This window comes from Phyllosticta capitalensis, assembly GCF_038381095.1.
Source record: "Phyllosticta capitalensis strain CBS 128856 chromosome Unknown BKA78scaffold_3, whole genome shotgun sequence".
Taxonomy (NCBI): domain Eukaryota; kingdom Fungi; phylum Ascomycota; class Dothideomycetes; order Botryosphaeriales; family Phyllostictaceae; genus Phyllosticta; species Phyllosticta capitalensis.
Window position 1 is genome coordinate 1541617 of NW_027117441.1, and position 26653 is coordinate 1568269.

The 26653-nt window shown below is 55.5% G+C and overlaps 13 protein-coding genes across 13 annotated transcripts; 9 read left to right on the forward strand and 4 right to left on the reverse strand.

Moving 5' to 3' along the window:
• Nucleotides 1-1004: 1004 nt before the first annotated feature.
• BKA78DRAFT_351024 (uncharacterized protein) lies at nucleotides 1005-2188 on the forward strand (the record flags this gene model as incomplete). Its single annotated transcript, XM_066891088.1, has 3 exons — nucleotides 1005-1158; nucleotides 1282-1917; nucleotides 2058-2188. 3 exons carry the CDS (start codon nucleotides 1005-1007, stop codon nucleotides 2186-2188), a joined length of 921 nt encoding a protein of 306 aa, XP_066746576.1.
• BKA78DRAFT_100076 (uncharacterized protein) lies at nucleotides 1879-2975 on the forward strand. The gene is made up of 2 exons (XM_066882051.1): nucleotides 1879-1917; nucleotides 2058-2975. The coding sequence occupies exon 2, from the start codon at nucleotides 2343-2345 to the stop codon at nucleotides 2928-2930; it is 588 nt and encodes a 195-aa protein (XP_066746577.1). The 5' UTR covers nucleotides 1879-1917; nucleotides 2058-2342; the 3' UTR covers nucleotides 2931-2975.
• A 1171-nt stretch (nucleotides 2976-4146) lies between these two features.
• On the reverse strand, nucleotides 4147-5554 carry BKA78DRAFT_330486 (RNA polymerase II-associated; the record flags this gene model as incomplete). The annotated part of the gene is made up of 3 exons (XM_066889784.1): nucleotides 4147-4371; nucleotides 4405-5237; nucleotides 5299-5554. 3 exons carry the CDS (start codon nucleotides 5552-5554, stop codon nucleotides 4147-4149), a joined length of 1314 nt encoding a protein of 437 aa, XP_066746578.1.
• A 162-nt stretch (nucleotides 5555-5716) lies between these two features.
• BKA78DRAFT_309094 (chromatin remodeling complex subunit) lies at nucleotides 5717-8596 on the reverse strand. The gene is made up of 4 exons (XM_066887995.1): nucleotides 8484-8596; nucleotides 8333-8411; nucleotides 6632-7892; nucleotides 5717-6584 (listed from the first exon to the last, which is right to left on the reverse strand). The coding sequence occupies exons 1-4, from the start codon at nucleotides 8524-8526 to the stop codon at nucleotides 5811-5813; spliced, it is 2157 nt and encodes a 718-aa protein (XP_066746579.1). The 5' UTR covers nucleotides 8527-8596; the 3' UTR covers nucleotides 5717-5810.
• Nucleotides 8597-8720: 124 nt separating this feature from the next.
• Nucleotides 8721-11440, forward strand: BKA78DRAFT_264329 (amidase signature domain-containing protein). Its single transcript, XM_066885446.1, has 2 exons — nucleotides 8721-9582; nucleotides 9636-11440. The coding sequence occupies exons 1-2, from the start codon at nucleotides 9000-9002 to the stop codon at nucleotides 11306-11308; spliced, it is 2256 nt and encodes a 751-aa protein (XP_066746580.1). The 5' UTR covers nucleotides 8721-8999; the 3' UTR covers nucleotides 11309-11440.
• Nucleotides 11441-11595: 155 nt separating this feature from the next.
• On the forward strand, nucleotides 11596-13155 carry BKA78DRAFT_309103 (putative ADP-ribosylation factor). The gene is made up of 6 exons (XM_066887996.1): nucleotides 11596-11945; nucleotides 12010-12048; nucleotides 12140-12223; nucleotides 12318-12347; nucleotides 12478-12771; nucleotides 12873-13155. Exons 1-6 carry the CDS (start codon nucleotides 11871-11873, stop codon nucleotides 12897-12899), a joined length of 549 nt encoding a protein of 182 aa, XP_066746581.1. The 5' UTR covers nucleotides 11596-11870; the 3' UTR covers nucleotides 12900-13155.
• Nucleotides 13156-16246: 3091 nt separating this feature from the next.
• On the forward strand, nucleotides 16247-16757 carry BKA78DRAFT_351029 (high mobility group box domain-containing protein; the record flags this gene model as incomplete). Its single annotated transcript, XM_066891089.1, has 4 exons — nucleotides 16247-16316; nucleotides 16367-16462; nucleotides 16518-16642; nucleotides 16722-16757. 4 exons carry the CDS (start codon nucleotides 16247-16249, stop codon nucleotides 16755-16757), a joined length of 327 nt encoding a protein of 108 aa, XP_066746582.1.
• A 1315-nt stretch (nucleotides 16758-18072) lies between these two features.
• BKA78DRAFT_100271 (uncharacterized protein) lies at nucleotides 18073-18712 on the forward strand. The gene has a single exon (XM_066882052.1). The coding sequence runs from the start codon at nucleotides 18137-18139 to the stop codon at nucleotides 18470-18472; it is 336 nt and encodes a 111-aa protein (XP_066746583.1). The 5' UTR covers nucleotides 18073-18136; the 3' UTR covers nucleotides 18473-18712.
• Nucleotides 18595-19873, reverse strand: BKA78DRAFT_100274 (uncharacterized protein). The gene is made up of 2 exons (XM_066882053.1): nucleotides 19745-19873; nucleotides 18595-19695 (listed from the first exon to the last, which is right to left on the reverse strand). Exons 1-2 carry the CDS (start codon nucleotides 19788-19790, stop codon nucleotides 18953-18955), a joined length of 789 nt encoding a protein of 262 aa, XP_066746584.1. The 5' UTR covers nucleotides 19791-19873; the 3' UTR covers nucleotides 18595-18952.
• A 434-nt stretch (nucleotides 19874-20307) lies between these two features.
• Nucleotides 20308-21073, forward strand: BKA78DRAFT_309121 (uncharacterized protein). Its single transcript, XM_066887997.1, has 4 exons — nucleotides 20308-20401; nucleotides 20452-20478; nucleotides 20553-20589; nucleotides 20644-21073. Exons 1-4 carry the CDS (start codon nucleotides 20393-20395, stop codon nucleotides 20772-20774), a joined length of 204 nt encoding a protein of 67 aa, XP_066746585.1. The 5' UTR covers nucleotides 20308-20392; the 3' UTR covers nucleotides 20775-21073.
• Nucleotides 20835-21341, forward strand: BKA78DRAFT_293713 (uncharacterized protein; the record flags this gene model as incomplete). The annotated part of the gene is made up of 1 exon (XM_066886246.1): nucleotides 20835-21341. The coding sequence occupies one exon, from the start codon at nucleotides 20835-20837 to the stop codon at nucleotides 21339-21341; it is 507 nt and encodes a 168-aa protein (XP_066746586.1).
• Nucleotides 21342-21760: 419 nt separating this feature from the next.
• BKA78DRAFT_309123 (uncharacterized protein) lies at nucleotides 21761-23820 on the reverse strand. Its single transcript, XM_066887998.1, has one exon. The coding sequence runs from the start codon at nucleotides 23661-23663 to the stop codon at nucleotides 22011-22013; it is 1653 nt and encodes a 550-aa protein (XP_066746587.1). The 5' UTR covers nucleotides 23664-23820; the 3' UTR covers nucleotides 21761-22010.
• Nucleotides 23821-24400: 580 nt separating this feature from the next.
• Nucleotides 24401-26353, forward strand: BKA78DRAFT_309124 (WD40-repeat-containing domain protein). Its single transcript, XM_066887999.1, has one exon. The coding sequence runs from the start codon at nucleotides 24472-24474 to the stop codon at nucleotides 26305-26307; it is 1836 nt and encodes a 611-aa protein (XP_066746588.1). The 5' UTR covers nucleotides 24401-24471; the 3' UTR covers nucleotides 26308-26353.
• Nucleotides 26354-26653: the final 300 nt, after the last annotated feature.

The window sequence follows — 26653 nt, forward strand, 5'->3', positions numbered from 1 at the left end:
TTGGAAAAAGTTGCTCACGAGCTACTTGAGACGGCGATGTAGGGAGTAGTACTCGAGGACAGGAGAAGGCGTGGAACGATAGAATCAACGTCTCTTATCACAAGTTGCAAGCTGGGCGGTGGCCTTGACACACGCTTAGACGGCGGCCGTGCACGGTGAGGAGAAGGCGCATAAAGTCGGCGAGCCAAGCCTGGCGAGCGAGGAATATTTGAGTTGGGCGCAAAGACTGAGGAAGGGCATTTATGGTTGCACTGGATGGGCATGACGCAAGATTAAGTGCGGCTCTTTTTGTGGTGGTGCGCTGCACTGCACTGCAGCATCCAATGGACGGGACGGACGGCTTGGGAGGCCTCGATGGCTTGGTAAGGTATGCGACGCGGCAGACGGTCGAGGGGACGGACGGGAGGGTGGAGCGACGGACAAGTCGGGCAGCTGGTGAGGATATTGTAACCCATGTGTTTGGTGGACGACGACGGGCAGCGGTCGGGCAGGCTCAGACTCTTGGTGGTGTTGTTCAGTGGGATACGGACATGGACACGGGCTGAGCGAGAAAGTGTTGCCAAAATTAGGGCGGCGGGCCGATCGTCTCCAACCCCTGCACTGTGCCGCCCGCTGGTCTGCTCCCTCTGCGTCTGGCTGGTCGTCGGGTCGTCTTCTGTCTGCGTCGGCGCTGCATGCTCCAGAACACCAAAAACCCCTCTTCCATTCCTCGCCCGACTCCTTACAAACAATCCTCTCTCCTCCTCCTCTTCCGGCCTCCACTCGCTGCCACCCCTCTCTGCGTCCACTCGTTTGCGCAGATCCCCCATACCGTCAAACCACCCCATCCCAGTGCTCCTCTGGTCGACCCGCCGCTAGTAGCACATCCTGGCCACAGTCCAAATCCGGGGATCGCTGCTCTCTTGGAAACGCCTGCCACCCGTTTACCATCTCAAAACTACTGTGCCTTCGCTGCCTCATCCGCGCTCGCTGCTCTCTCTCGCCTCAATCCACCCGACACCATCATGCGGCCTGCTCAGCTGCTCGCCGCAGCCCTCACGCTGTCATCCCTTTCTGCTGCATGGCCGTGGCCTCCCAACATGGACGACATCAAGGGTGTCATTGGTATAGAAAACATCCTCTACCGGCGACAAAACAACAACAATAATGACAAGTCTTGTAAGTTTGGTCCTTCGACACTGCTGCCGTCACTCGTGTTACACGTCCCCTTCTCCTGGACCCTGCATGCGCTGCACTTGCACATGGCCAAATCAAAATGAGCTGACCCAGTACTCGGAACAGCCTCCTCATCTGCTACCGCCAAAGCGACAACCGACACGGCCAAGGCAACGACAGATACCGCCTCCAAAACGGCGGCCAAAACGGATAAAACCGATTCTGCGTCAGGAACCGCTGCAAAAACCACCGGCACCGCTGCCGCAACGACAGGAAAATCGGCCGCTACCGAGACGGCCTCGAAGACGGGCAAGTCGACAGGCACGGGCAAGAGCAAGACCAAGGGCAGCAGCAAGACGACTTTCGGCGCTACGGCAGGCTATGGAGGCATCTCCATGATCACCCCCGCAGCGACCGACCAGTCCTCGTTCTACAAGATTGGCGACTGGGTCAGCTTTGCTTGGAACTACACATCGCTCTCCGTCACTCCCAAGGCCATCAATGTGCTGGCCAGCTGCAGCAAGAACCAGGAAACGTATACGCTCGCGACAAACATGTCCGTTGAAAAAACGGGCATGGTCTACTGGGACACGGGCGAGTACCAAAAGACGGCCACCAAATCGCTCATCATGGAGACGTACACGCTCGTCATCTACGACGCGGATTCCAGTGTCTCGGCTACGGCAGCTCCAGGCTACCTCAGCGTGGCCGACACGTTCTATTTTGGCATGTATCTTCCTCAGCCATACACGCCGCGGTCAGGTAAGTCGAGTCGACCCGATGAAACGCCCAGCCCTGCCCACCAGCCCCTCCTTTCCACAATTTTCCAGGGCCCACGAAACAATTGCGTTTGGTTTCGCACGCACTTGCATTGAATTTAGCCTCGCTAACGCTTGAATTAGAATGGAGTTGCCCGGGCTGCTCCGCTGGTACCACGTCAATGGAACGCCAAACACTCGGCTTCCTCTTTGGCACATTTGCCATTACCGTCATATCGTTTACGTGGTTCGTCATAGGAGCCGGCGTTGTGTAATATCCGGGAAGAAAGCGAAGAATCGACCAGGGCAAAGAATGGAAAAAGTGGCCTTTTGAGGCACCCGTGTGCGAATTTTTCTTCTTTGCTGATGTCATTTTTTAGCACTACTACCTACTAATTCATCGGATCGGGGTGGTCCTTTCGTGTCGTCATGGGTGGGCTGCAAGTGGCTGCCGCTCTTGACGACACTGACGGGACTTTGAATCTTGGGATCTTTTGGCGGAGGGTGCCAGATGGGCGATTGATTGATACATTCTTGGTCCATTTTTACAGCGAATCGGCAGGGAAGAAGTGCAGAGGAGCGAAAGCCACAACCTGCACCAACTCAACGAAGCAAAGAAGACTGTCGACAGGAGGCGGCGGCGGAAGTCTCGAGCCTGAAGAAAAGAGCGCGAGAGGAGCAAAGTGGCGGACGTCTGAAAGTTCTTCCCATTTGCGTGGACATCTCTTTTTTTCTGCAGTCCCTCCTTTTTTTTCACCAGCTTGTTTTTCCAATCGTCTTGTCGGGACGGACACATGGGCAGGAGGCGTAATGGAAAAGGACCGACACACCTGCGAGCTTGGCCTCGAAGGAGGGGCAGTTTCAAGGGGAGGAACAGCACAAGGGGGCGAAGCTAGCAGTGTGCAGCAGGATCGGATCAGCGGAATACTTCACTCCTTGTTTACGGTGGGAGATGTCGATGTAGGAGAGATGGGGAGAGGGGGAGAGGGGACTGAGCAAGTAAGCAAGCAAGCATAGCATGGGCAAGGCGATATATTTGAATCTGATCTGTTTTTCCGACATGGATGCTATGGACCTTTTCGTCTCTGTGCTTGTCGACTGTTTTGCTCATGGTCTTCTACTGCAACGGCCCATGGTTCTCATAACTGGTCGATCCGTCCTTTTTTTGTCAAATGTGAAAGTGACATGTCCAGAGTTCTTAAAGATCTTTGTCTCCCATGAATCAACTCTCTGACTGCTCTTTGTGGTTTCCTTCGGTTGTGTCTTCATTTCTACTACCGATCAGTCTTCCCAGCAGCAGCTCTATCCTTCCACCTGTTCATTCTATTCCTTGCAAAATACATTCACCACCCTTTTTTTTTTTTTTTGAAATTCTTTCCCTCCTTACAAGCAGCAACATGAGCCTCAATGGGTCTTTAAGGCATGTCAACATGGCTGCCTCATCATTCCGCCTCCGCTGCACCACCACACATGGCGAGTTGATCGACTTGACGTCCAAGGCTTTACTTGTTTCATACCTTGCTCTATTGGACTGAGATGCTTTTTCTTAATTTCAATTTTCCATCTTTTGATCCATGGTCTACTCTTCTTTCTTTGCTTTGAAACTTGGGTTGGCTTTTACGTTCGTTCGGACGCGGTATGCCTGTCATTGGGGGGAAGACTATTGACAAATGTTCTGCTGGTTGCCGTCCACATCTGGGCATGGATGAATTTCATCCGATGAAATGACGCGGAGATGAGTCGAAGATGCCGCCACCGAACGGAGACCGTCAATTAGGGAAAAAGGACGAGGGACTGACGAGTGCGAGATCATCTCTTTACCTCGGCATTGCACAGCATCTTGCAGAGAAAGTTCTCATCAATTGACAGAAGTGAGACGCAGGAACCACGGATGCACTTGATGCCAAAGGGGTTCTTGTTCAGTTTCGTCGGACGAGCCGCGAGTTAGCACACCTTGAAGCAAGACATCAAAGAGCAGAATAGGTGTTGAACTTGTTCATAGGTTTTTGGTCCTTCCGAGGAACCTTGTCACTACTTGAATATGCGTAGTGTTGTAGTAGAAGTACACAGTCCCTCGACGCCATGTCGGAGCGCATTTCCCACCTTACGGGCTCCCTGTCCATGCTCCATGAGTAGATGCCACCATCCAAAGAGCGGCGTCGATTGCAAAGAGAAAGCAGCCTCACCAAATGTCGTCTCCTCAAACACCCTCTCACCCACTATCTCACCACTACTACTCGTCTTCCGCGGCCAATCTGGACCTGTTTTGCCGCCTCAACTCCAGCTCCTCCTCGTCCAAATCCCGCACCTCGACTTCCAACGCGTCGACCTTGTTGTCCTCCTCGTCGTCCCTCCTCGCCATGGCCATGGCGCCGCGGTTCTGCTTCCTCTTTGGCCGGATGAACGTGCGCTGCATGACGGGGTAAAAGTATGCCGCTTTTTGCAGACCGTCGCCGCTCTTCTCGTCGGGATCGTGCATGGCCAGGGCGACCGTGTCGTCGTAAGGGTCCTTGGCGTTGCCCGTCTGCTGGTATGTCTCGTACGCGCGGAGGCGGTCGAAGCGGAAGAAGCGCTTGTTCGTCTCAGGGTTCTCGCTGTCGTAGAGGTCCGGGTCGTCGCGCTCGGGGTCGAGCACGTCGAACTTGCGCTTGATGCCGCGCACGCTGTCGTGCGAGCTCGGCAGGAAGAACTCGTAGTCGAACTCGGCCATGGGCGCCTCCTTGGTTGGGTCCGCTTCGGCTTCGGCCAACTTGCGCGTGTATTCGGCTTGTGCGTCCATGTCGGGCTCGAGGATGCGGAACATGCCCACGTTGATGCGCTCGTCGTACTTGTCGCCTTGGCTGACGGGATTCGTCTGGAACTTGGTCACGATGTAGCTGCCAGGCTCGGGGAGCGCGTCTAGGTCGGGGAGGAGGGGGTAGCTGTCGACCAGCTGGAGGTTTGGTTTGCTCGGATGGCGAGGATTTTGCCACGCCCGCTTCTCTTCTGCCGTAATCTCCTCCGCGCGCAGATTCGATGTTGTGTCGTGTCCCTTGTAGGCGTCTTGTGGGTATTGAATGTCGAAGCCCTTCATGATGGAGCGCAGAATGTTGATGGGCTCATTCTTCTCCTCGTCCGTCTGTACACGTCTCTTGGGCTTGCGCAAGCTCCTGCTGTCCCGGAAAACGCTCTGTCCACCTCCACCGGAAGCTGTCATCCATTCTGTTCGACGCAGGAAACTGTTGCCGCCAGCCGTAGCGGTTGCCTTGCCAAGCGTGGACAAGGGACGCAAAAGCAGCTTGTCCTTGGGATCCACGGTGTCAGGGTTCTCGGGCGCCATGATGGCTGTTCAAAGTGTTAGCGTGTCGCGGTGAAGCTGCGCGACGGCCACTGGCTTGCGACTCACCAGCATCGTCGCCGTCGAATACGCCAGGCAGACCGATGAGGTCTATAGGCATTCCAAGCTCCGCATCAGCCTCAATGTTGAGCGGCTGCTCTCGTGCAAGTCGCGAGGCATATCCTGCAGATGTGTACTCTCCGCTAGCAAGGCCGGTGTTGGGTATTTCGAGGAGCTTCGGAGGAATCGGGGGAGGAGGGAGCGCATTCGAGTAGCGTATGCGGGCAATGTAGTCCTGGTGATAGGCGCGCGTACCACTCGCCATCTTGACGGAGTGCTCGTGGAGGTATGAGGTGGTGGTGAATGGAGTTGGTGGTTTTCAGATCGGAGGTCAAGTTGAAGCTGCCCGCGGCGCGTCGACGCCAGGTCCGTGCGCTGTGCGGACTTTGGGGGGAGACAAGATCCAACACAATCTGCCTTACGATCATGCAAAAAATAGACATCTTGGATAACTGGAAGCAGAAGCTAATGGCTATTGTCCCCTCAATCCCTCAATTCCCACTGCATGCTAAAGATGTAAACTACCAAGGAAACATGCACTTGCTAATCAGCAGCCTACTGCCCAAGACGTCATACTCCTTCTGGTTGATCCAGCTATCATTGCCGCTGGGACTAAGCTTGCCAAAGACGCTGCCTCCCTTCCAGGCCAAGACTTGAGGGTCGAGGTCCCTAGGCGGTGTTCCAATCAAAATATCCTGACTGATGCCGGGCAAACGCTCCTTCAGCTTTCCTTCGAGGAAAGACATCAACATCGGAATTTTGCTGCCTCCACCTATGATCATGATGCCCCCGTAAAAGTCGCGTGCCTTTCGATCATCTCCACGCGCGCCGTTTTGAATGGACGTCATTATGGCCGTGTCAAGAGGTGCAACAGGGATGATTTTGTCGCGTGCTTCAGCGGCCTTGATCTTATCCAAGGTCGGATGCTCAAAGCTGACAGGCTGCTCTCCTCCCATGGGAGTTTCCCTTGGTGGTTGAGGAGTGCCCTCGGGCCCAGGAGAGCCAGCCACCGAGGATCGAGGCGTGCCCTGTTCCTCGTTCAAACGGCCAGCAAGTCCCACAGGATGGGAACGACTTGGTGTCGAGGCCACCTGAGGAGGTCGTGACGGAAGTTCGGCAGCGGCATTGCCGTTGGCTGCAGGCTGACTTTGAGCGGCAATTTGCAAGATTGCAGACTGTGCCGCGGACTGAGGGTCATTTGGTGACCCATCATACAGGTCGAATGACGGTGGAATGAGCTTGCGCCGTCCGATTAGTTTCTCGGAGTGGTCGAATATTGTCGGGTTGAAGTAACCCTGCACGAAAGTCAGCCGGATACCATTTTTGAGATTGAAAGACTTACCATGGGCGCGAGCATCGTCTCATCGTACGTTTTGAAGTAGTACTTCCTGGTGTCTCGGCACCACATCCTCAAGTGAAAATCATAATGCTGAACGCTAATGTCGCCCTCGTTCATTGTGCAAAATTTGTGCATAAGTTCTTCGGCAAGCAGGTAATCATGCCTCTTCATCAGGTTGATTTTCGTGTACGGGAAGTGGTCATGCAGCAACATCCGTATGAATGTGTCCCTGACATCCATTCCGCCATACTTCAAGTTGACGCGCGAGTCTTCGATACACAGACCCTCTTCAACGCAGCAGATTGATGTCTTTTGCGCTCCAATGTCAACAATGCACGAGCTCGAATACCCAGCTCCAAATGTTGCGGCAAGGCTCTCTTGCTGGAAGCAGACTCGCCCGAAGCCAATGTCTCTCAGCAAAATATCGAGCATCTGGCAGACATAGCGCTTTTCGTAGAGGTCTGGAATGACACAGACACATCCATATTGAGACCAGTCCTTCTTGTGCCTGAGGCCTAGTTCAGACATGATCGCATGTTCAATGATGAGCGCAACGTCCTGGAAAAGCATCGTCTTGGTCGCATAGTCTTGCTCATTGAACCAACCGTGTCTGATGGGCCAGAACAGCTTGTATCGCGGATTTGAGACCTCTGGTATTCGCAGAGCAGCATGACCAAGTATATAATCCGGCGCGTTGTCTGGATTTCTCGGAATTTCTGTCCATTCTATGCGATGGGGGTCATTGTGTTCGGTGATAATGTCGGGACCCGTACGTTTGTTGTAGTTGACGACGAGCTCCTTGGAGTTTGGAAGCACGCGCCGCTTGTTTGCTCTCATGCGCAATTTCAACTCGGTCGACATGGTGCTGAACTGAGATGAAAACTCCGGTCCAAACCACGTTTCGGGCTCAGGTGGGTAATCGCTGTCGGTTCTCGCTCGCTTCGGCCTAGGCTCTCCTGCTTCCTCTGCCTCGTTCTCTTCCCATTGGCGAGCAATCACCATCGGGACAGTCTTGGGTAAAATGTCGCTGGCCAAACCGATCCTCAAATTCTGACTGCCGGGATGGATGACGACAATCTTTGATCCGAAAGCCTCCTGGGCCGCCGCGGTTTGGCCGTTCTCATCCACATTCTCGTCTTGCGGTACCTCTACGCCTTGCGCAAGTGCTCGGTCCTTATCACGAGCCTGCTGAACCATGCGATTTGTTGCCTCTTCGTTCTGGGTACGGTAGGCAAGGAATTGGTCATCTCGCTTGAGATACTCGCTGGATAGAGACAGTCAGTATACACCCATGAAAACTTTTGAACAAATTTGGATGGGCAATTCAGGTGTTGCAATAAGCTGTGGCTCCAAGAGTGGACACCGGGCCTCCAGGAACCAGACGTCGATGCCATTGCGTTCACTCGAATCGCCGAGATTGCCTTCAACAATAGTCGGATGGGCCTCATTGTCTACGGGCACCAAGCTTCGCGCGATGTGACCGTCAACAGTCCTAGTGTTCGGTGGCGCGTCTCTCGCGATCTTGAAGCCCCAACAATGTTCGGTTCACATCCACCACGAGAATGGTGGAACAATCTTAACTGCTCTTCCCATGTAGCCCAATCGCTCCAGGCAGTATCGCGAGTGTTTGTCCAAGAGTCGAGCAAGGCAAAGGCAACGGCAGGAACAGCGGATTCGGTGAATGACGAGGCGAGGATTACTGACGTATAGTAGTTTTTCTGGTTGATCATGTTGACCTGAGGCCATGTTGTGAGGTCCAGATTGTTGTCTGTCCTCTCGAGGCCTGCGACTAGGTGTCAGCACAGTTCTTGCAAGAGCTCCGGGGTTGTTGGAGGCGAGTTTGTGAGCGACGGACCTTCCTCCCTCATGAGGGTGCGGCCAGACTTTTTGCCGACCATGATGCGCAGCTAATCGTCTGGCGAAGACAAAGGAGAAGCGAGAAAGGTGTGTGGGTTGTTTGGGTGTTGAGCGGAAGTCTGGGATGGATGCAAGTACCTAGCACGGCAGCGCAGCAAGGTATCCATCCGTTCATGTGCCTGGCTTGGCCCGAGCTTGCGACAGACTGGACTACCGTCGACTTCACTTTGACCAACCCCACCCCACCGCGGCGACCAAGCCATGACAGCCGTTTTGTCAGCCTCATGCCTGTCTTTTCCCGGGCCCGCAACCATGTCTGTGGTGGCTCTCCTGTCCGGTACCCGGTCAAGCTCGAGCAGCTGTTGGCCGCCGGCGAATGCTTAATGAGTCTATCTGGTATTTGACCCAGGCACGAGACTTTATCTTCTTGAACTCCCGTTCCCTCCTCGCGGTGGTCATGCAGCCTTTTTCAAAAATACACTAATTCAGATCCTCCCCGCATCCTGCCTTGGCCATGAATCGAAGTGGATCTCCCGGTCTCACGATAGAGGCCAGGCCTCGCTCCTTTACATTTCTGGCCCGTCACACTGCTCTCCTTCTCCTGAATACGCAGCGGGACTTTGTTTACCAAGATGGATATGCGCGCAGCCTGGGGGCAGACGTGTCATTCGTCGAGTCTGCCATCAAGAGTTCACGAATGCTCCTGGAATTTTGCAGAGACGCTCGCTTGTCTATTTTCCATGCAAAGGAATGTTATGCTCCAGATCTCTCCGACTGTCCTTCTTCGAAATTGAACGGATACGCCAGCAGCATCGCAAATTCCACGAATGCGCAGTCAGCGCGAACGATTGGCGACTCCGGTCCCATGGGACGATTCTTGGTGCGGGGCGAGTACATGTCTGACTTTGTCAATGAGTTACGGCCACTCCCAAGCGAGTTTGTCATTGAAAAGTCAGGATCCGGGGCATTTTGGAACACACAGCTTCTGCACAAGCTCAAATCCAACGGGATCACACACCTGCTGGTGGCTGGTATCACCACAGAAGGATCCTTGAGCACCACTCTTCGAGAAGCCAGCGATCGTGGTCTCGAATGCTGTAGGGAGTCCTCGAACCTTGCAATTTACCAAAGGCTAACTATGACTCTCCAGGTACCATCAGCGACTGCACAGCAAGTTACGATGAAAAGTCGAAGCGATTGGCTTTGGATGTTATCCGCGACTACGGCCTATGCGGTGTCGTGACCAAACTGGACCGCATATTGCATTCTCTAGGACCACTGGCCCAAGCTCGCAACTCCCGTGACGAGAGGTACCGCCAGAATTCGGATTGTCGCATTCGGCGCCTCCAGGCAACGTACCGCTCAGGAGTATCTCCAGAAATCGTCATGGACTCACTGTACCGCAAGATTGAAGTGTACAAGGAGCATGATCCGGCAGTGTGGATTCATCTCGAGAGCAAAGACTCGGTTCTTGAGCAGGCGAGAACGGTGCAAGCCAAGTGGTCAAATCCCAAAGCGCGACCACCCTTGTTCGGAATTCCCTTTAGCATTAAGGACTCCATCGACATTGCTGGGCTGCAGACAACGACGGCATGTCCTCCCATGGCTCATGTACCATCGACATCGGCCCCTGTGTACGACAAGATTATCGAAAATGGCGGCATCTTCATTGGTAAGACCAACATGGATCAGATTGCTACCGGTCTTACTGGCTGTCGCAGTCCGTATGGTATACCTCATTCGACGTACAACAAGGCATACATCTCGGGAGGCTCCAGCAGCGGCAGCGCGGTGTGTGTCGGAGCAGGGCTTGTATCATTTTCCATTGGCACCGACACCGCGGGTTCCGGCCGTGTACCGGCCTTGTTCAACGACGTTGTTGGTTACAAACCTACTCGAGGACTTGTATCAATGCGTGGAATAACTCCGGCTTGCCTATCACTAGACTGTATTGCCGTTTTCGCGCGCACCGTCAGTGAAGCGCGGTATGTATGGCAACTTCTCGAAGGTCATGATCCAGGAGATCGTTATTCCAAACCTACTCTTAGCCTTGAGCGGCACGTCGAAGCCAGTGGACCACGGCACAAGTCTTTCCGCATCGGAATCCCACCGCCAGAAGCTCTAGGGGAATGCCATCCTCTTTACCGGAAGATCTTCACTCACGTCATCCGGAAGCTCGTGTCCATTGGCGGTATCCTACGTCCAGTTGATTGGACACCGTTTGAAAAGGGCGGGCGGCTCCTTTACGACGGTACGCTCGTCAATGAGCGCCTCGCCAATCTACCAGACGATTGGCTTGACAAGAACCGCGCCTACCTTCATCCTACGATAGCAGAACTCATGGACAATGTGGCCGCCCGACAAAACACAGCGATCCAATTGTTTCGCGACCTGCAAGCCAAGGAGCTCTACACTCGCCAGGCCGAACAAGTCTTTCGGCCAGATTCGAGCGGGGTTGATGTGATTGTGACCCCAACTGCGCCCATACACTGGACCATTGAAGAGGTGCTGTCAGACCCGATTCGAAAGAATAGCGTCCTCGGCGAATATACGCATTGCGCCAATGTTCTTGACCTTTGCGCTATTGCCGTTCCAGTGGGACACTTCAGCTTGGGCGAGTATCTAGGCAGGCAGGATGCAGAGGGTAGCTTGCCGTTTGGGGTGCAATTCATGGGAGCTTCAAGAAACGACGCCGAAGTATTGGAAATCGCACGCAGGTTCGAGGAGTCAACTTTTGCCAAGATTGGAAATGCAGACGACAAGGCCAAAGGGGGCCCGTCATACAAGGGGACTCCAGAAGATGGACTATCAGAGGTAGAATAACGGATGTTGGTTAATCAAGGTCAATCAATCGTCAATCTCTGGAAAGGTAAATCACGTGAAGCGGGTATCTCAGGGGGAATGAAGATAGTTCAGCCGCATTCCCTGGCATTCAATATCAACCCGAGTAAGTGCAACATGTCTGAATGGTGTTGACAATTTGACTCGGTGATCTGCGCGGTGCAGAATCCCCGTTACTCGATCCGGACGGGGGCAGGGACCGCAAGCTCGGATCATCGCCCACTCCGGCGCCAGGGCGTCCACCGCACCCATAGGTTGTCAGCGGGCAAGTAAAAGCCAACTAAGCACCCCAGACATCTCCTCTTATTCAAACACCAGTCCTTCTCCTGGAACCGCGGCTCTTCGTCCTCTCACCACTCTCGTCTTCCGTACCGCACATCCCCTTCGGATCCGCCCGCTTTTAGCACCAAGCCGTTCTCCCTCCTCCCCCGGCCGCCGCCACTACGGACCTGCCTGGTGCTTAACAATCATCCAGCTCCCCTCGTCCTGCCTCGACTTCTCCCGACACCTCTCACCTTTTCTACCTTCGAAATCTACACAAACAATGGGCGGCTGGATATCGCGTTTGACATCGCTAGTCTGGGCCAAGAAGGAGATTCGCATCCTGATCCTGGGGCTTGTATGGACCACCGAACCCGAGGTTGTTGTATACGAGAGTACAGCTTTGGCTCACACGGCATTAGGACAATGCGGGCAAGACGACGTTACTTTACAGGTTAAAGGTATGGGAGCGAGCATACGCAGACAGGGCCCGCAAAAGAGATGTGTCTAGACTTCAGGGATCAAGTTGCTGATAATGGCCCCGGAGCACAGATCGGCGAGGTTGTGACCACGATACCAACCATCGGGTTCAACGTAGAGAGCGTCACGTACAAAAACTTAAACCTCAACGTCTGGGTATGGTGTTTTGCGCCCTCGCCCGTCCTGCGGCACTGTCGCCGGACGCGCTCTGCAGACGAAGACTTGCGCTGACGTCAGTCACCACTTTCAGGACCTTGGAGGCCAGACATCGATTCGTCCGGTACGTAGCCCCATGCCATCGTATTCTTGACTCGACCCCCGCCTCCTCCGCCCCCCATCCTCTACTCCACGTCCGTTGCGAACGTGGTCGCCGCCGCCGTCGCGAACATCGATGCTAACGCCTACCACAGTACTGGCGCTGCTACTACAGCAATACGGCGGCCGTCATCTTCGTCATCGACTCGACCGACATTGACCGGTTAGGCACAGCGTCGGAGGAGCTGGCGGCCATGCTGTCCGAGGAAGAGCTCCGCGACGCGGCGCTGCTCGTCTTCGCCAACAAGCAGGACCAGCCGGGCGCCAAGGGCGCGGGCGAAATCTCCGAAGCTCTCAAGCTGGGCGAGCTGCGCGATCGCAATTGGAGCATCGTCGCGTGCTCGGCGATTGACGGGCGCGGCATCGACGAGGGCATGGACTGGCTGACGGTGAGTCTTTCCCAGGGGTCGCATATTCGCGCGCGGGGGGAGCTCCTCCTCCGCATACATGGACATCCGCATTGCTAACATCTTTTGTGCCTTGACTGTAGACGACGATCCAGGCAGACAACGCATAAGAACGACGAGCGCGAGCGCACACAAGGGTCGGCCGAGCGGGAGCATATCCACCACGCACGTTAGAAGTCCCCTTTTTCTTGAGATAATACCCGCATGAGGATGGAGTTTTGGGCGTCAACGAAGACCACGCACGGATAAACGAAGCCGCGAGCGCAACGACGGCGGCGGTGGCAGCAGCAGCAGCAGCAGCAGCGGGCAACGACTTCAGGGGCAGCTGAATAAGAGGCAGGGCAATGGCAATGGAATGGGACTAGGAATGGAATGCAAGCATCATAGCGTCAACACGTGTGAAGGCGGGGCATGGCATGGCATGGCATGAGCGGATTGGGGGCAGGATGGACATTGCAAGCGGAGACATGAAGATTCCGGGTGGTGGGATGGCGGGTCGCGTTTGAATGGGTGCTGAGCACACCACAACAGCACAGCACTTCAACGGCACGGCGGACCTTCAGACGAGGAGCATGAGCTCGATGCGTCTGGGTCAGACCAGGTATGGATGGCGGGGGAACATGGCATACAAAAGAAGAACAACAGTAGTCACAATTGTAATCAAAAGCCCGATTTTTGATTGACAGACGCGCATCGAGTGCTCCGCGTGCTTACTCTACTAATCTGCCCTCACTCACCTTTCACCCTACACTGTCTGCTCTCTATCACAAGTCCATGCTTCTCTTCCCCGTTCTCCATCAGGTACCCCACGACAACAACAACAACAACATGAACAACAACCGACCGCACAAGACCAAAAGCGAGCGGCCCGCCCTTGCCGCTCCTATTCTTGCACCGGTTGGGCTGGGCTGGGCTGACTGGCTGGGGGCGGCAGCGGCGCGCTTCTTGTTCCTTCAAAAGGTGCGGGAGGAATTCATGAGCAACTCTTTCCCGTCGTGGGCTTGGAGTCTGATGCCAAGGTATGAGGCTCAACAAATGCAGGCACATGTATAGGACATGGGGCAAGTGAGTAATAGCATGGCCAAGAGGTAAGGTGTTGAAAAAGGGTGGGTGGGACGAAAGAACAAGAGTCGGAAAATTGAAGAAGGACTGAAAAGATCCGCGGCGAGACGGGGCTGGCACGGCTGTTGGTGCTGCTTTTTTGTGAGTGCTTCCTCTTTGCAAAATGGCAGTGTGATGGGTGGGCGCCAAGTTGTGAGGGAGCACTAGAGATGAAAGAGGGAAGCCAGGAACTGCTGGCAGTCGGGGTCGTCGGCAGTCGGCGGCAGTCTTTTGGAGGCGACGAGGCTGCCGTCGTGGAAGTCAGTCATTTCGCGTGCCGGACCGGTGCAGGAGGGACCCAGTTGCGGCGACGCTGGAGAGCAGACGGGGTGCTCTTCGTCCGCGTCGATAGTCCGTCCGGGCTTTGGTCATGGATCCATTCGAATGGTGGCGGAATGCATTACTCATCCAGAGCTGCTGGGGCCAGTGCTGTGATGCTCTATGTTTTTTGAAAGGTCTTGCCAGAATATGACAGGAAGAGAAGGGGTGGTGCGTGAACGGTGTGATTGAACTGAGAGGGGACGACTGGAGTGGTGCGGCGGTTGCGACGTCAGTGGTGCAGCGGAGGGAGGCAAGCAAGCACCCAGTCGGCGGCGGAGGGGTAAAGGACTGACGGACTGAGTGCAGGTACGAGACAAAGAAACCGCGCGCGTCATTTTGCGCACTGTCTGACTCGTGATACGGCGACGCAGTCGTATGGAAACTTGGTGCGCAACACGTTTGAGAAGAGAAGGAAAATGATGAAAAAGCTGGAGAGGCAAAGGGACCTGTCGTCGGCTGGGAGCTGCCGGTGGCAGTGGTGCAGCAAGGATGGAGAGTTGGACAAACACGTGACGCAACACAGAGAGGTCGGAGTTAGGGATGGGTCAAAGGAACGCGTAAGCGGCAAGCCAAACGCAGAAACAAAGCCCAATGCAGGAGAGGCACGGCGGCAGCGGCAGAGCAACCTACATTACAGTAGTGGGAGGGTACATGTAGGTAAACAAACGGGAGGCAGCGCGCGCGTTTGATTGCCGGAGCACGCTCGACAGAGCCTCTCACCAGCCTTTGACAGCGAAGCCATGGTACGACGGGACGACGTGTGACCAGCAGGGCATTTTGGCAGTGGTCGACGCGTGCGTACAGCAACGAGAGATGGTCTTGGCTCAAACGAGCAAGAGAGCGCGTCTTGTCGTCAGGCGGCGGGCTGGCCGGCCCTCGGGCCCTGGGGCTGTCTGGCCTGGCACCTGGCTTGCTGGCTGGCTGGCTGGCTGCTACCTTTGCCCAGCAGCCCTGGCCCAAATCCTGTTGCGGGAGCTTGGCTCACAACACGCGGCAAATGAGTAAACAGAGAGGATAATTAAATGAGAGCGACGGGAGTGGGTGTGTCGAGGGAGGGCGCAGTGACGACAGTAGTCAGTTGGGTGGGCGGGGCTGGCATTTGCAGTGTGTCATGTCGCAAGAGACTGAGGTGGAGAGGTGAGGAGGATGACGATGGCCAACGGGGAGACTCAATTGAAGCTTAGGAGTAGACTGGCTGGCCGGCGCTTGACTGGTAGGTAGGTGGGTGGGCAGGTGCCCTGGTGGTGGTGGGCGAGTCACGTGACGGGCCCTCAGCCAGATTACGGCAGGGCCGCCGGCTCCCAAAACCAGCCGTGCGCCCCCAGCGTTCCCACCTCTCTCGTAGAGCTGCTCACCTCTCTCATACTGCGAGCTCTCCCTCATACAAATCTTCGCCCGCCCACCAGACACGCCTGAGTAAGTATCGCCTATTGCAAGCTGCCGTACTGGCACCCCAGCTCGACCACCCACCACCCTTCCAATTCACGCGTTTTTCTCGCATTTCCACGCGACTACTGCTTCATTCCACTCTCTTTTGCCTTGATTTCGTCACTTCCTCCTCTGCCAACGCCGCTTCAGAGAGCCATCAACTCTCATCCACCGCACCAAAAAGCTAACCCCAGCGTCTACGAACAGCCCTCTCTCAACGACTTCATTTCCGATCCAATCCGTCAAGTAAGTCCTTTCCATCCCCTCTACGACCGACTGCTCCTCGTTTCCTGTTGTTGTGCTTCTGCGACCGCGCCTGCGCCTGCGCCCGCCGCCCACCACCCTCCAGAGCTCGGCGCCGACAGCACTGTCAACAACGCGCTTTGCACCTCACCACTCTGTTTTCACTGCTGCCTTTTTTTCTGCGTCGGTCGCGAACCTTCCACCGACCCTCCCCTTCGCTTTGCACTTTGTTTGACACGCGCGTTGCGTCGCGCGACCATTTCTCGTCCTCTGCCACACCCTGTCCGCTCCCTCTGCGCGCCTCGCTACCCGCAACCACTCTAACAATCGCGCCTCCAGACCTTCTTTCACCACACCCGCAACCATGCCCAAGGAAAAGTCCGCACCCCGCAAGGCCAAGGCCTCCAAGGCTGACGGCGGCAAGAAGAAGAAGGGTAAGCAACACTGCGCATCGCCTTCCCAGCTGCAGCTAACATCTCTCCAGACCCCAACGCGCCCAAGCGTGGTCTCTCTGCCTACATGTTCTTCGCCAACGAGCAGCGCGAGAAGGTGCGCGAGGACAACCCCGGCATCAAGTTCGGTACGTCGCGCTCAACCACCTCCAGACGAGCTTCGTTGCTAACGCATCCATCTAGGCGAGGTTGGCAAGCTCCTGGGAGAGAAGTGGAAGGCTCTCAGCGAAAAGCAACGCCAGCCCTACGAGGCCAAGGCCGCAAACGACAAGAAGCGTTACGAGGACGAGAAGGCCGCCTACGCTGCTGTATGTTCCCCACGAACGATTGGACTTCTTCCTCTTTTAAGCGCGCGGACACCGTCTAACGTCTTTGGCTAACGTGCAGAAGGGCGCCGACGAGGAGGATGAGGCCTCGGACTAAGCGACTTCGTGGTCCTCTCGCACGCTCCTTCAATGACCTTGTTCCTGTCCCTTGAATCACCCGCAGAACAATCTCGTGTTTCTTGCTGGGGCGCCTCGACCATCCTACACAGGTCATTCTAGTCGTCGTTCGACAAACAATACTCGGTATCTGCAGTCCTTTCCTTTGCTTTTGCAAGGCGGGTGTCCGGAGGTGCTTGCTGGCTTGCTTGCCTCCGATTGCGTGTGGACCGGGATGCGGTCGAATCTCTTTTTGAAAGGCCAATGATGAGTTTTAATGCTATGAAGCGGACTAGGGTGGGTTCAACTTTGCGCAGAGATGCCATCAGGGTTAGCTATACTACACCTCGACACTAGCTTTGATGCGGAAAGGAAAAGGAGTGCCATGTGCCACGGCTGAGCTTCTCCGTGGCAGCTCTCTTGCTCTTTGCTTTGAGCTAGAGAGTCCAAGGGGAGTCGACAGGTGGGGTATCAATGGATTGAATCTCTCCTGCCTTTTTCATCTTTGCATGTTTTTCTGGTTTTTCATCTCCTGGTCTCTCTGTTGTTACTGATTAGCGCTGGCTGGCGGTGGTTGGTGACGGGTTATGGGGGGGTTTCAGGCAAATGCAACGGCTCACATGTCTTCCACTCTATCCAAAGCACCCTCTACTTGCTGCTTTGCTCCTCTCGGTTGCCGTCGCGTGGTGTGCACTGGTACACAAAATGGACTTTGGTCTCGCTTCCCTTGATTGTCTACTTGCCTCCATCCTTTCCTCTCGCGATCCGTCAACTCGATCAGTCGCCTGCGTCAGTCGTGTTCCTTCAACTCACTCTCACTTTGCAACATCCAGTGCGATGTGGAGAACCCGCTCCTGTCCGAACAGCTTTGCCGCTTGCTCCCTCACCTACCTGCCTGCCTGCCTGCCTGCCTGCCTACCCAACCCTTGCGCCTGTTGAAGAAGTTCAGTCCAAACGAACCCGCCAACAACGGAACTAGCTCTGAAGTAGAAGTCAGGCTCGCTGGCCGGTAAGCAAGCAGGTCCTGCGGTGCTCTGAAGGCTCTACCTGTGATGGCGGAAAATGAAAAGAGAACGTACACCGTCCGAGAGTCAGTACCATGGCTGTTTGGACGTGGTGGTCGTACGGGTCGGTGGGATCGGGGGGAGTCTGATGAGACTGCCCTGGTTGACGCCCTGCACGCGCTGTGGATGGACCACTCGTTGGCGCCGTCGGGTCGGTCGGTCGGATCGGTAGGTAGGTAGGTAGGTAGGTAGGTAGGTAGCTTTGTTCGTTTTTGCCTTTCTTCTTCTCGCCTCTTCTTCTTCCGAGGCAGTGACTGAGTGGGGCTGGCTGGCTGGCTCGCTGGCTGGCCTTGGTCGTCATCATCGAACGAGTTCAATGTTCATTCGCGCGTCTCTCTCTCTCTCTCTCTCTCTGTGTGTGTGTGTGTCTTTCTGGACTGCTTTCGGAGCGGAACGACAAGAGACAATGAGCGGCGGGACACGCAAAATGAGTTTCGTGACAGTGTCGACGACGACTCACTCCAGTCAGGGGACAAGGATGGGGGTTACGTTTAGGCACCATCCTTCCTTGGACTTAGGTTGCCTCCGCTCAATGCCCTGGCAAGGTGGAGGTGGAATTAGGGAGGGAGAGGGGGAGGAAAGGCGTGAGAGAATCGCAAATGCGGTGACATCTTGCGACGAGCATGCAGAGGCCGGGTCAACGTCAGGATGAAGTGGCTCTAGCCTGTGCGAGTACTGGAGATTCTAGTAGATTGAGAGATGAGTGAAATTTCGGTGTGAGAGAAAGGGGAGAGAGAGAGAGAGGCCAGGCGACGATTGTGTGGTTGGTTTGTGGCGGCACGTGTGTCATTCCAACATGCTCCTGGCTTCTCTGTTGCTGGTTTGGCAGCAGTGTTGGTAGACCTTGAACACTGGGAAAGTTTATTGGTCACTGCTGCCAGTATTCTGCCATGTCTGTATCATCTAGAGGTGGTAGAGGTATCAAAGGGAAATACCTTGCTAAGTACGCATCGTGCTGAACAAACGCCAAACATCATGTCCCGTGCTGTCATCAAGCAATTCGTCCCGTCCAACGCGCCATCAATGCCATCCGTGAAAACGCGCCGCTAAGCAACATCTCCCCCCTGTTTCATGAATTGAGTCTTCTTCCTCGCCAGTGCTCTTGTCTGGGCATGGCCCGCCAATCCACCTTCTACAACCACTGTCCCACGACCGGTATGCTCTTGAACAGGTTGTCATAGTCCCTGGCAACCCATCCCGTCGCCGGACCACCCTGTCCCACAACTCCCAAACCTCCCCACATCCACAGGCCCGCGAGCGCCGCCGCAATGCCGTTGATGACGTACCACCTCCTCTTGCGCCTCATCTCTCCCTCGTAGCCCGCGCGCACCAGCTGCTCCGGCGTCCACCCATTCCACTTCGCAGCGCCCCACACCCCGTGCCAGACGGTCACAGCCACGAGCGCACCGAACCCGACAAACGACAGCGCCGGATACCGCGCGAAGCCGTGGCTCACGTACTCGAGCCCGATTCCCGCGCTGCTGCCCTCGACCCACAGCGGGACGCCGCGGTTGACGAGCGCGTGGCCGGAGACGAGCGCCGTGCTGGCGAAGCCGAGCGCAGATACACCGCTCACGTGCGGCCAGGGCACGCGGCGACGTTCTGAGAGCGTCGATGCCTCGCCCGCATAGCGGCGCACCGTTTGCCGCCGGCGGTAGAGCCGAAGCGCGAGGCCGGAGAAGACGTGGAGGGCGAGAGGTGCAATGACGAGGAGTTGCTCGAAGGGGAAGTCTTGGTAGTAGGGCCGCGTGAGGAGTAGGTACGTGTCCGAGGCGGGGAGGGATCGCGTTGTTAGCGGGATGAGGGAGGTGTTGGTTATGTGGGCGGCGGCGAAGAGGGTGAAGGCGTAGGACGAGTATTTTTGTATACGAGTTACTGGTCGCTTGGTTAGCATGGGATCGGAGAAGATGATTGGAAGATCGACGTTGCACTGGGAGTTGCCGTAGTCTAGAGACTACGAGCTTGAACATTCGCCATGGGGGCTCTCCCTAGATTTGCCATGTGCTTCGACAAAGGATTGAAACCATGAATTGAATTGAAGACGGAAACATTCGGACGAATAGCGAAAAGATGGCGCAAACGGCAGCCGGGACATACAGTAAAAGACAGGACTATGTCCACTGAGCCCCAACGAACTCATGCGCGAAGGCGCTGGCACTTTGGCGGACCATGACGATGATGGTCGGCCGTCTCTGGTGGAGCGGAAATCGTCGTCGACGGGTGCAGGATCAAGTTCGAGTAGGCTAAAGACTTCGGATACGGCATCAGGAGCCGGAGGACCCATGGTAAGAGTTGTGGAGCAAAACGGCCAGGTGTGGTTGAGAATCCGGGGAAATAAGGTGTCTGGGTCTCTCTGGGATCCTGATGTCAGCGGAATTCGGCGCCGTCTGATGCGCTCATCGGCCGAACGCACGGACCCGATGCTCCTCGGCCCGGACGCCAGACGCCGGGCTGCCGTGCCGTCCCGTCTCTTTCGTCAGGGCCCGCCAAACCTAGCAACCAACATCGCATCATTCTCTACTCGTCACTAGCTCGAGCACGCCCCGCTTGGGTTGTCAAAGATTGGCCAAAGATGCCTCCTGTTTGTCCACCTGCCAAACATGTAATAAATAGAATGCTAATTGGTTTCAGCGCGCCTTTACCAACCCCGCGCCTCTGGTGAGCAGCTCCGCTTTGCTCATGTGCTCTCAATGCCGCAAATGGAAACCTCAAAACTGACGTCTGTCAACCAGACGGATAGCGCGCGCGAAGCCGCCAAAAACTTCTTCTGTAATGATGTCCCATTGATTCCAAAGCAATCAGCGCTGACATTGATGCCAACAGGCGAATTGTGCAACAAAGGCTACAAGCGCCATAATGAGTTTGAAGCGCACATATCATCATACGACCATCAACACAAAAAGGAAAGGCCTGTTCTCTTTGCAAAATCATCCCATCAATTCCACGAACGATGAAATCAAACGCCCCCCATCTTTCTCCGCCTTCCTAACGCGTCAAAACAGCGTCTCAAAGACATGAAGGAAATGTCCAAGAACCCGCAGGCCGCCGAGAAGGCGCGACGCGCCGAACGCAAAGCCGACGAAGAGGCCGGCCTCATCACCATGGACCCCGTCAAGATGGACCTGCCGCCCAGCAAGAAGGGTGGGTTCAAAAAGGGCGGCTTCAAGAGCGCCTTTGGGAAGCCCGCCGCCCCCGCCCCTGCAGAGGAGCCATCGCAGCAGCAGCAGCAGCAGCAGCAACAGCAGCAGCAGCAACAGAAGCCTACCCCCGATGTACCCGCACCTGCTCCTGCCAAGGGAGGTTTTAAAAAGGCCTTTGGCGGCGTCAGTGAGGAGAAACAGGCAGACCAGGCTGTCAAAGAAAGTGAGCTTGCCGCGGCCGACGAGCCGGACGATGAGACGGACAGCGACGAGGATTTGGGGTACCCAAAATATGACCCCTCGCATCCTACAGGGTGTCGCGATTCTGGCTGTTACTGTCACGGCGTGGCCAACCCGCCACAGACCATTTTCCCGAAATGATGGCACGGTGGAGACGGCTTTTGCATGGTACGGCGTTTAAGGAGAGCGGGAATGAAAAATACCCATGGAGTCATTGGATTCATGTCTGTTAGAAATACAACACAACTTACCCCTTCGAGCATTCCTGCCCCCTGGTCATTTGGCTCGTCTGGAGGTAGCGCCAAGCGGACGTGCCCCCTTTCTTCATCGAGTCAAGGGACCCACATCATTGCAACTTCAAACATGGTAGGATGCTGACTTGCATATGAGCGCGCAGCGCGCAGCGGGTGCACTGTTGTTTGCAGCACGAGGAGCACGGCAGGAAGGACGCTTGACGCCGTAAGACCACGCGCGCGTTCCGTTGCAACACTCCTTGCTTGGGTGTGTGTGTGCCTTTGACATGGGTTCGGGGCATTCGGATAATAGCATACGATTCACTTGATAAAGACATCCACGCAGATAATATCAAGGCTTTCCAGCCAGATCAAATGCTTTGGAGACTGCAATTATCTCTCGTTGAAGTAGAATGGACTACGTGAGCCTCATGCCTCCATCCCAAGCCGCACAAAAAGTGCTGCTCGCGAAACTGGTTTGATCAAATAGAATGAACCTTGAAGCCCTGACTGCTGGATCGAATGCCCTGCAACTCAATGTAGAACAGGACCACCGAACCAAGTATCTGATTGCAGTCTACACCTCCACTACCCTGCCCTTCTTCTTGTCGTAATCCAAGACCTTTCTCCGACGGTGGCTCTGCGCCATCCGCCAACGGACATACAGCATGACTGCGTCCTTGACAGCGACAAACAAGCAACCACCCACCAAGCTGCGTGCCCACCGGTGTTGCAGAAAGCCCGTCGGCGCTTGGGTCAATCTAGCTGGCGGCGGCGTCGTCCAACTCTTTGGAAGCCCTAGTCGAAGCAGCTCACCAACGGCCGCGGCAATCGAGGGAAACACCAGAGCTCCAAGGACCGTGTCGGCCAGATTGGTCCCCTGCCAGATGAGATTGCGTTCTCGGGCCGGGCGCGCGCGAGGGCGCGGTTGTGCGTTTGGTTGCTGCTGCTGTTGCGCACCTTGGCCGGGACCTTGCGCCTGAGCACCAGCTGCTGCTGCATGGGCGGCGGGATCGTTGTCCGCGAGAGGCGGAGCTTCAAATGGATGGACATCGTTGGGGCCTCTGGGCTCGCCAGGAAGGACGTGAAAGTCGTCATGAAAGTGTTCGTCTCCATCGTCGTCATCCTCGTCGTCGCCGATATCGATGCGCACGTCGAGTTCAAGATCAAGGATGTCGCCGCCTTGGTCCAGAGGATCTGCGTCGTGGAGGTCGTCCACAGCCTGCGCATCTTCCGTCTCCCCTGCCCGCGGCTGCATCTCCTTTAGCCATTGGCGTTGCTTCTTCCCCCAGGCCTTTTCCATATATGTGTTGTAGGCGGCGCGTATGTAAGGGAGAAGAGAGAAGCAGAGAGATGCGCTCGGAGGCCAGCGTCCCTGGTTAAAGTCCAGAAAGTCCTCTGGGCCGTAAGATGCAAGAAAAATGACGGGCAGAATAGGGAGGATTGAGTCGGCGATTGAAAGACGCGAGGCGATCAGGATGGGAGGTATGGTTGTAAGACCAAAATGCAGCCGCGCGTGTTGTAAAAAGCGCGATATTGCCGTCAAGGCCACAGAGTCGTTCCTGGCAGTCATGACGGGATGCTGGTGAAGTGGCGCCAATATCCTGTATCCGTCTCTCAGGCCAAAAACTGCGTAGACCGTGCTCACGCCATGCATGAAGCATGCTTGCCAAACCGTGTAGCCCAAGACGCTCACAGTGCCCGGGAGAACGAAGTACCCGGTGAATTTCTCTACTGCCCTCACTCCCTCCACCACCAAGCTTCGAGGCCTCTTGAGGTGAATCTCGTTCTTGCACTGGGGGCACGTTATCTTGCTTCCTGACCCGGCCTGCCGTCGTGCGTTTGGAGCCTCTTGGCTCGCGACCCAGTCGAGCAAGCAATCTTCGTGAGCAACAAGGGCGCAAGGACAAGGACTCCTCCAGGCAGAAGACCCAGGTGCATCTTCACTCTCGTCGTTGAAGCATATCCAACATCTCCGCGTGTCGTCCTCTTCGGCGGCCTGACTTTGCTGGTGGGATGGCGTTGCAGTCGAAGCTGCCTCCACCTGGGGCGTTGGAGCTTCGTGCCTGAGAGTCTGGTGCGCGCTATTGAAGAGGATTGTATCGGAGTCAACGGACGTGGTTGAGAAGGCTTCATGGTCGACGGGTGCCACAGTGGCGTCGGAGGAAGAGCCCGGTTCGCGCTGTGACGATCTCCGCTGAGACGCGGGGTGGTGAGGCACAGATGCCATGGCGAAGAGGTGTGGCGGCGGAGGATGGAGCGAGGAGGATCGTGAAAGGCTTTAAATCGGCATAGAAACGGCGCCGGAATAGAAGGGTGGTGGAGGTGTTGAGGATCTGCTTGCGAGAAGTGTTTGATGATGTGGGCTTTGAAGTTGGGCGCGATGATGGCATCTCGGCTGCACAACGCGGCAGGCAGGCATTCACGTCGGCGCTCGGTCCATTTCTCTCCAACCACGACCCAAATCAAACCATCCGCCAACCACGGCCCATGTCATTGTTTCCACTCTCACTCCACCGCCCCGGACCAATCGACTATCATATTGTTCACCTCACTGCAGCATGGCCTCCCGTCGCACATCGGGAAGGGCCCGCCCAGTGAAACGCTACACCAACGATGCCTTTGAAGGACTAGACATTGACGACGACGATCCTACCAGCAGTGAGGCGCCAGAGGAAAATGGCGACTCGGACGCGGATGGTGAGTTTGATGGCGCTGGAGAAGGCGACGCTGCAGAAGAAGACGATGACGAGGACGCTTCTGTTGCCGAGAGTTCGGATGGCTCTGCTCCAGAAGAAGAAGACGACGATAATGTTGTGATGATGCTCAGTGACGACGAAGAGCTCGTCGGCGCGGTAGTTGGAGCGCCTCGCCGAAGACCCAAGGCCAAAATGCAGGGAAAGAAAAGGTTCAAGCCTGGCCACGTAGAGCGCGCGGAAAAGTCTGCATTCAAAACCGGAAGCTTTGCCTCCTTCGCTGGAAAAAGTAACCAAGCAGAAGATACTGAGCGCAGACTATCGTCTCGGGGAGTTCCTGAGATGTATCACAACACCGGAAAAGACACGCGCTTCATGAATCTCTTTGGACCTGCCGAAGAGGATGTCTGGCCAGCAATTGAGGCCCGGGACAAATGGCATGACTTGCCAACTTTGCCAACACGCAAAGTGCACAAAGGCGAAGGCGGCTTTGCCTACAACCACTATTACACTGACGAACGGCGCCAACATGAAGCTACGAAGGGCTGGGAATGGTACCATGACCAAGGTGGCATCTTCGCCTTCAAATTCAAGCAGAAAACCAAGCAGCTTTCCGCCAATGAGGCCGGGAAGTACATGCCACAAACGGATGGGCCAGAACGAAGCGTACTCTTTGGTTCCATCAACAAGCCAAAACTGCATACACTGAAGCCAGACGAAGCTGTGAACGTGGGACAGTTTTGGGATCCCAAATCATCCAGCAAAAAGAACAGATCAGCGTGGACACTGAACTTGTGCAAAAAGATCCAATGCCTTGAATGGGTTCCTTGGCTCGACGGCACTCAACGGCTAGCTATTGCTGCATTGCAACGACCAAGTTTTCCGAAGTTTACAGAACCTCACAGCGCTCCGGCATTCAATCCCCTTGAACCCTCACCTGCCTCCATCCAGATCTGGGGTTTTGCAACAAAGGAGGAATTGGGTAAAGGCGACAGAATGGACTTTGGTACTCCGCCAAGAAAAGAGCTGGTCATTTGCATGGACTGGGGTCCGGTTAGAATGCTCAAGTGGTGTCCGCTCCCACGAAGACGGTCTACAAACGAAAGCGAGATCAGTCTTGGACTTCTCGCGGGAATCTGGGGAGATGGCAAAGTCAGAGTCTTGGACATCAAGTATCCCTCAAGCCCATCCACTCAATACATCTACATCGCCCAGGCGGCCTTTGAATCCAGGCCACCAGATACTGTTTGTACGTCAGTAACATGGCTCTCCATTAATCAGATCGCAGTCAGCTGCGCCAGCGGGAGCGTTGCCGTTTGGGACATTTCAGAGTCTGTGCGCGCTTCGGACATCGTGGACACGCCTCGTCCTTGGTTCTACCACTCAGTTCACAGCAGCTACATCCTGTCTATCGCCAGCGCCTACCCTTCGCACCCATACGTAATAGCTACGAGCAGCATGGATGGCTACCTTCGAATGATCGATCTCCGCGCTCCGCTTCAAGATACCCTTTTCTCCCAAAGGTCGCGCACTGGGAGTGCACCCCTCCAATGGCACGAGGTATCCCAATGCTTCCTGACCTGCGACGAAAACTATACAGTTCTCGCCCTCTCGGCCCGTCGCTTCCACGTCAACATGAGTGTCGGCCGGGCGAATAGCAACATCTTGGATCTGTCAGCAAGTCCAGTGCATCCTTTTGTGCTGGTCGCGTGTGCAGACGGCATGGCTCTTTCGACCAACATCATGCGCAAGGTGCTCATTGCTAAGGCGGAAATGTGGCACCAGACCTGGTTCATGCACGAATGGAGGCGTGCCGTAGACGAGAATGGAATTGTGACAGAGGCATCGACGAAAGCCTTCTCGCGTGGCGAAAACAAAAGGCCTCCTGCTGAGATTGATCAAGCAAGGCCAGAAAAGATCAATCATCGAGGGCCCCTGAGCAGGATGCTGGAGGGATTCAGAGCCGAGGTTTACAAACTCTGGGTGGAAGCGGGACTGCCGAACCAGTACGAGGGTGTTGTCTACAATACGATTTACGAACAAGAAACGGGAATCACTCAATTGGCTTGGAATCCCAACATCAAGTATGCCGGTTGGGCTGCTGCTGGAATGGGAGATGGCCTAGTACGGGTGGAAGATATTGCTCTGGATGCCGATAGTGTCAGCAAGAAGAAATGAGGATAGGAGCTATTCAATAACTCACTAAACAAAGCAACAGAGACCCCTTGCAAATCGCAAAAATCAATAGCGTGCAATAATGGTAGTACCCCATCTGAGCACACGGGTGGCCCAAGCTCCCAGGAGCTCAGGCCTGGTCAGCCCTACGATAGACGTTCCGGTTCCTTGACCCTTTTCCCCGGCCTCACCGCCTGCACTACGTTACATGCACTACCAGGCCATCCTCAAACCATTTTCATGTTTCACCTTCATTTGCGCCCTTTACTCCACTGCTCTGTCCTCCGACACAGCCGTTTCGACAAGCAGTCACCGCCTGCGACCTTGACGCGATAAGCGACACCCATTA

Bases quoted from the DNA above. Each gene is read 5' to 3' on its own strand.
- BKA78DRAFT_100076 (XM_066882051.1), top strand. From the start codon at position 2,343: ATGGGTGGGCTGCAAGTGGCTGCCGCTCTTGACGACACTGACGGGACT.
- BKA78DRAFT_309094 (XM_066887995.1), bottom strand. From the start codon at position 8,526: ATGGTCGGCAAAAAGTCTGGCCGCACCCTCATGAGGGAGGAAG. The intron at 7,893-8,332 runs GTCAGTAATCCT...GTCTCTATCCAG, and splicing joins AACCAGAAAAACTACTATAC to CGAGTATCTCAAGCGAGATG. The intron at 6,585-6,631 runs GTAAGTCTTTCA...ACTTTCGTGCAG, and splicing joins AGACGATGCTCGCGCCCATG to GGTTACTTCAACCCGACAAT.
- BKA78DRAFT_264329 (XM_066885446.1), top strand. From the start codon at position 9,000: ATGAATCGAAGTGGATCTCCCGGTCTCACGATAGAGGCCAGGCCTCGC. The intron at 9,583-9,635 runs GTAGGGAGTCCT...ATGACTCTCCAG, and splicing joins CGATCGTGGTCTCGAATGCT to GTACCATCAGCGACTGCACA.
- BKA78DRAFT_309103 (XM_066887996.1), top strand. From the start codon at position 11,871: ATGGGCGGCTGGATATCGCGTTTGACATCGCTAGTCTGGGCCAAGAAG. The intron at 12,049-12,139 runs GTATGGGAGCGA...CCCGGAGCACAG, and splicing joins CGTTACTTTACAGGTTAAAG to ATCGGCGAGGTTGTGACCAC. The intron at 12,772-12,872 runs GTGAGTCTTTCC...CCTTGACTGTAG, and splicing joins AGGGCATGGACTGGCTGACG to ACGACGATCCAGGCAGACAA.
- BKA78DRAFT_100271 (XM_066882052.1), top strand. From the start codon at position 18,137: ATGTTCATTCGCGCGTCTCTCTCTCTCTCTCTCTCTCTGTGTGTGTGT.
- BKA78DRAFT_100274 (XM_066882053.1), bottom strand. From the start codon at position 19,790: ATGTTCAAGCTCGTAGTCTCTAGACTACGGCAACTCCCAGTGCAAC. The intron at 19,696-19,744 runs GTCGATCTTCCA...CCAAGCGACCAG, and splicing joins ACGGCAACTCCCAGTGCAAC to TAACTCGTATACAAAAATAC.
- BKA78DRAFT_309121 (XM_066887997.1), top strand. The intron at 20,479-20,552 runs GTGAGCAGCTCC...TCTGTCAACCAG, and splicing joins TTACCAACCCCGCGCCTCTG to ACGGATAGCGCGCGCGAAGC. The intron at 20,590-20,643 runs GTAATGATGTCC...TGATGCCAACAG, and splicing joins AGCCGCCAAAAACTTCTTCT to GCGAATTGTGCAACAAAGGC.
- BKA78DRAFT_309123 (XM_066887998.1), bottom strand. From the start codon at position 23,663: ATGGCATCTGTGCCTCACCACCCCGCGTCTCAGCGGAGATCGTCACAG.
- BKA78DRAFT_309124 (XM_066887999.1), top strand. From the start codon at position 24,472: ATGTATCACAACACCGGAAAAGACACGCGCTTCATGAATCTCTTTGGA.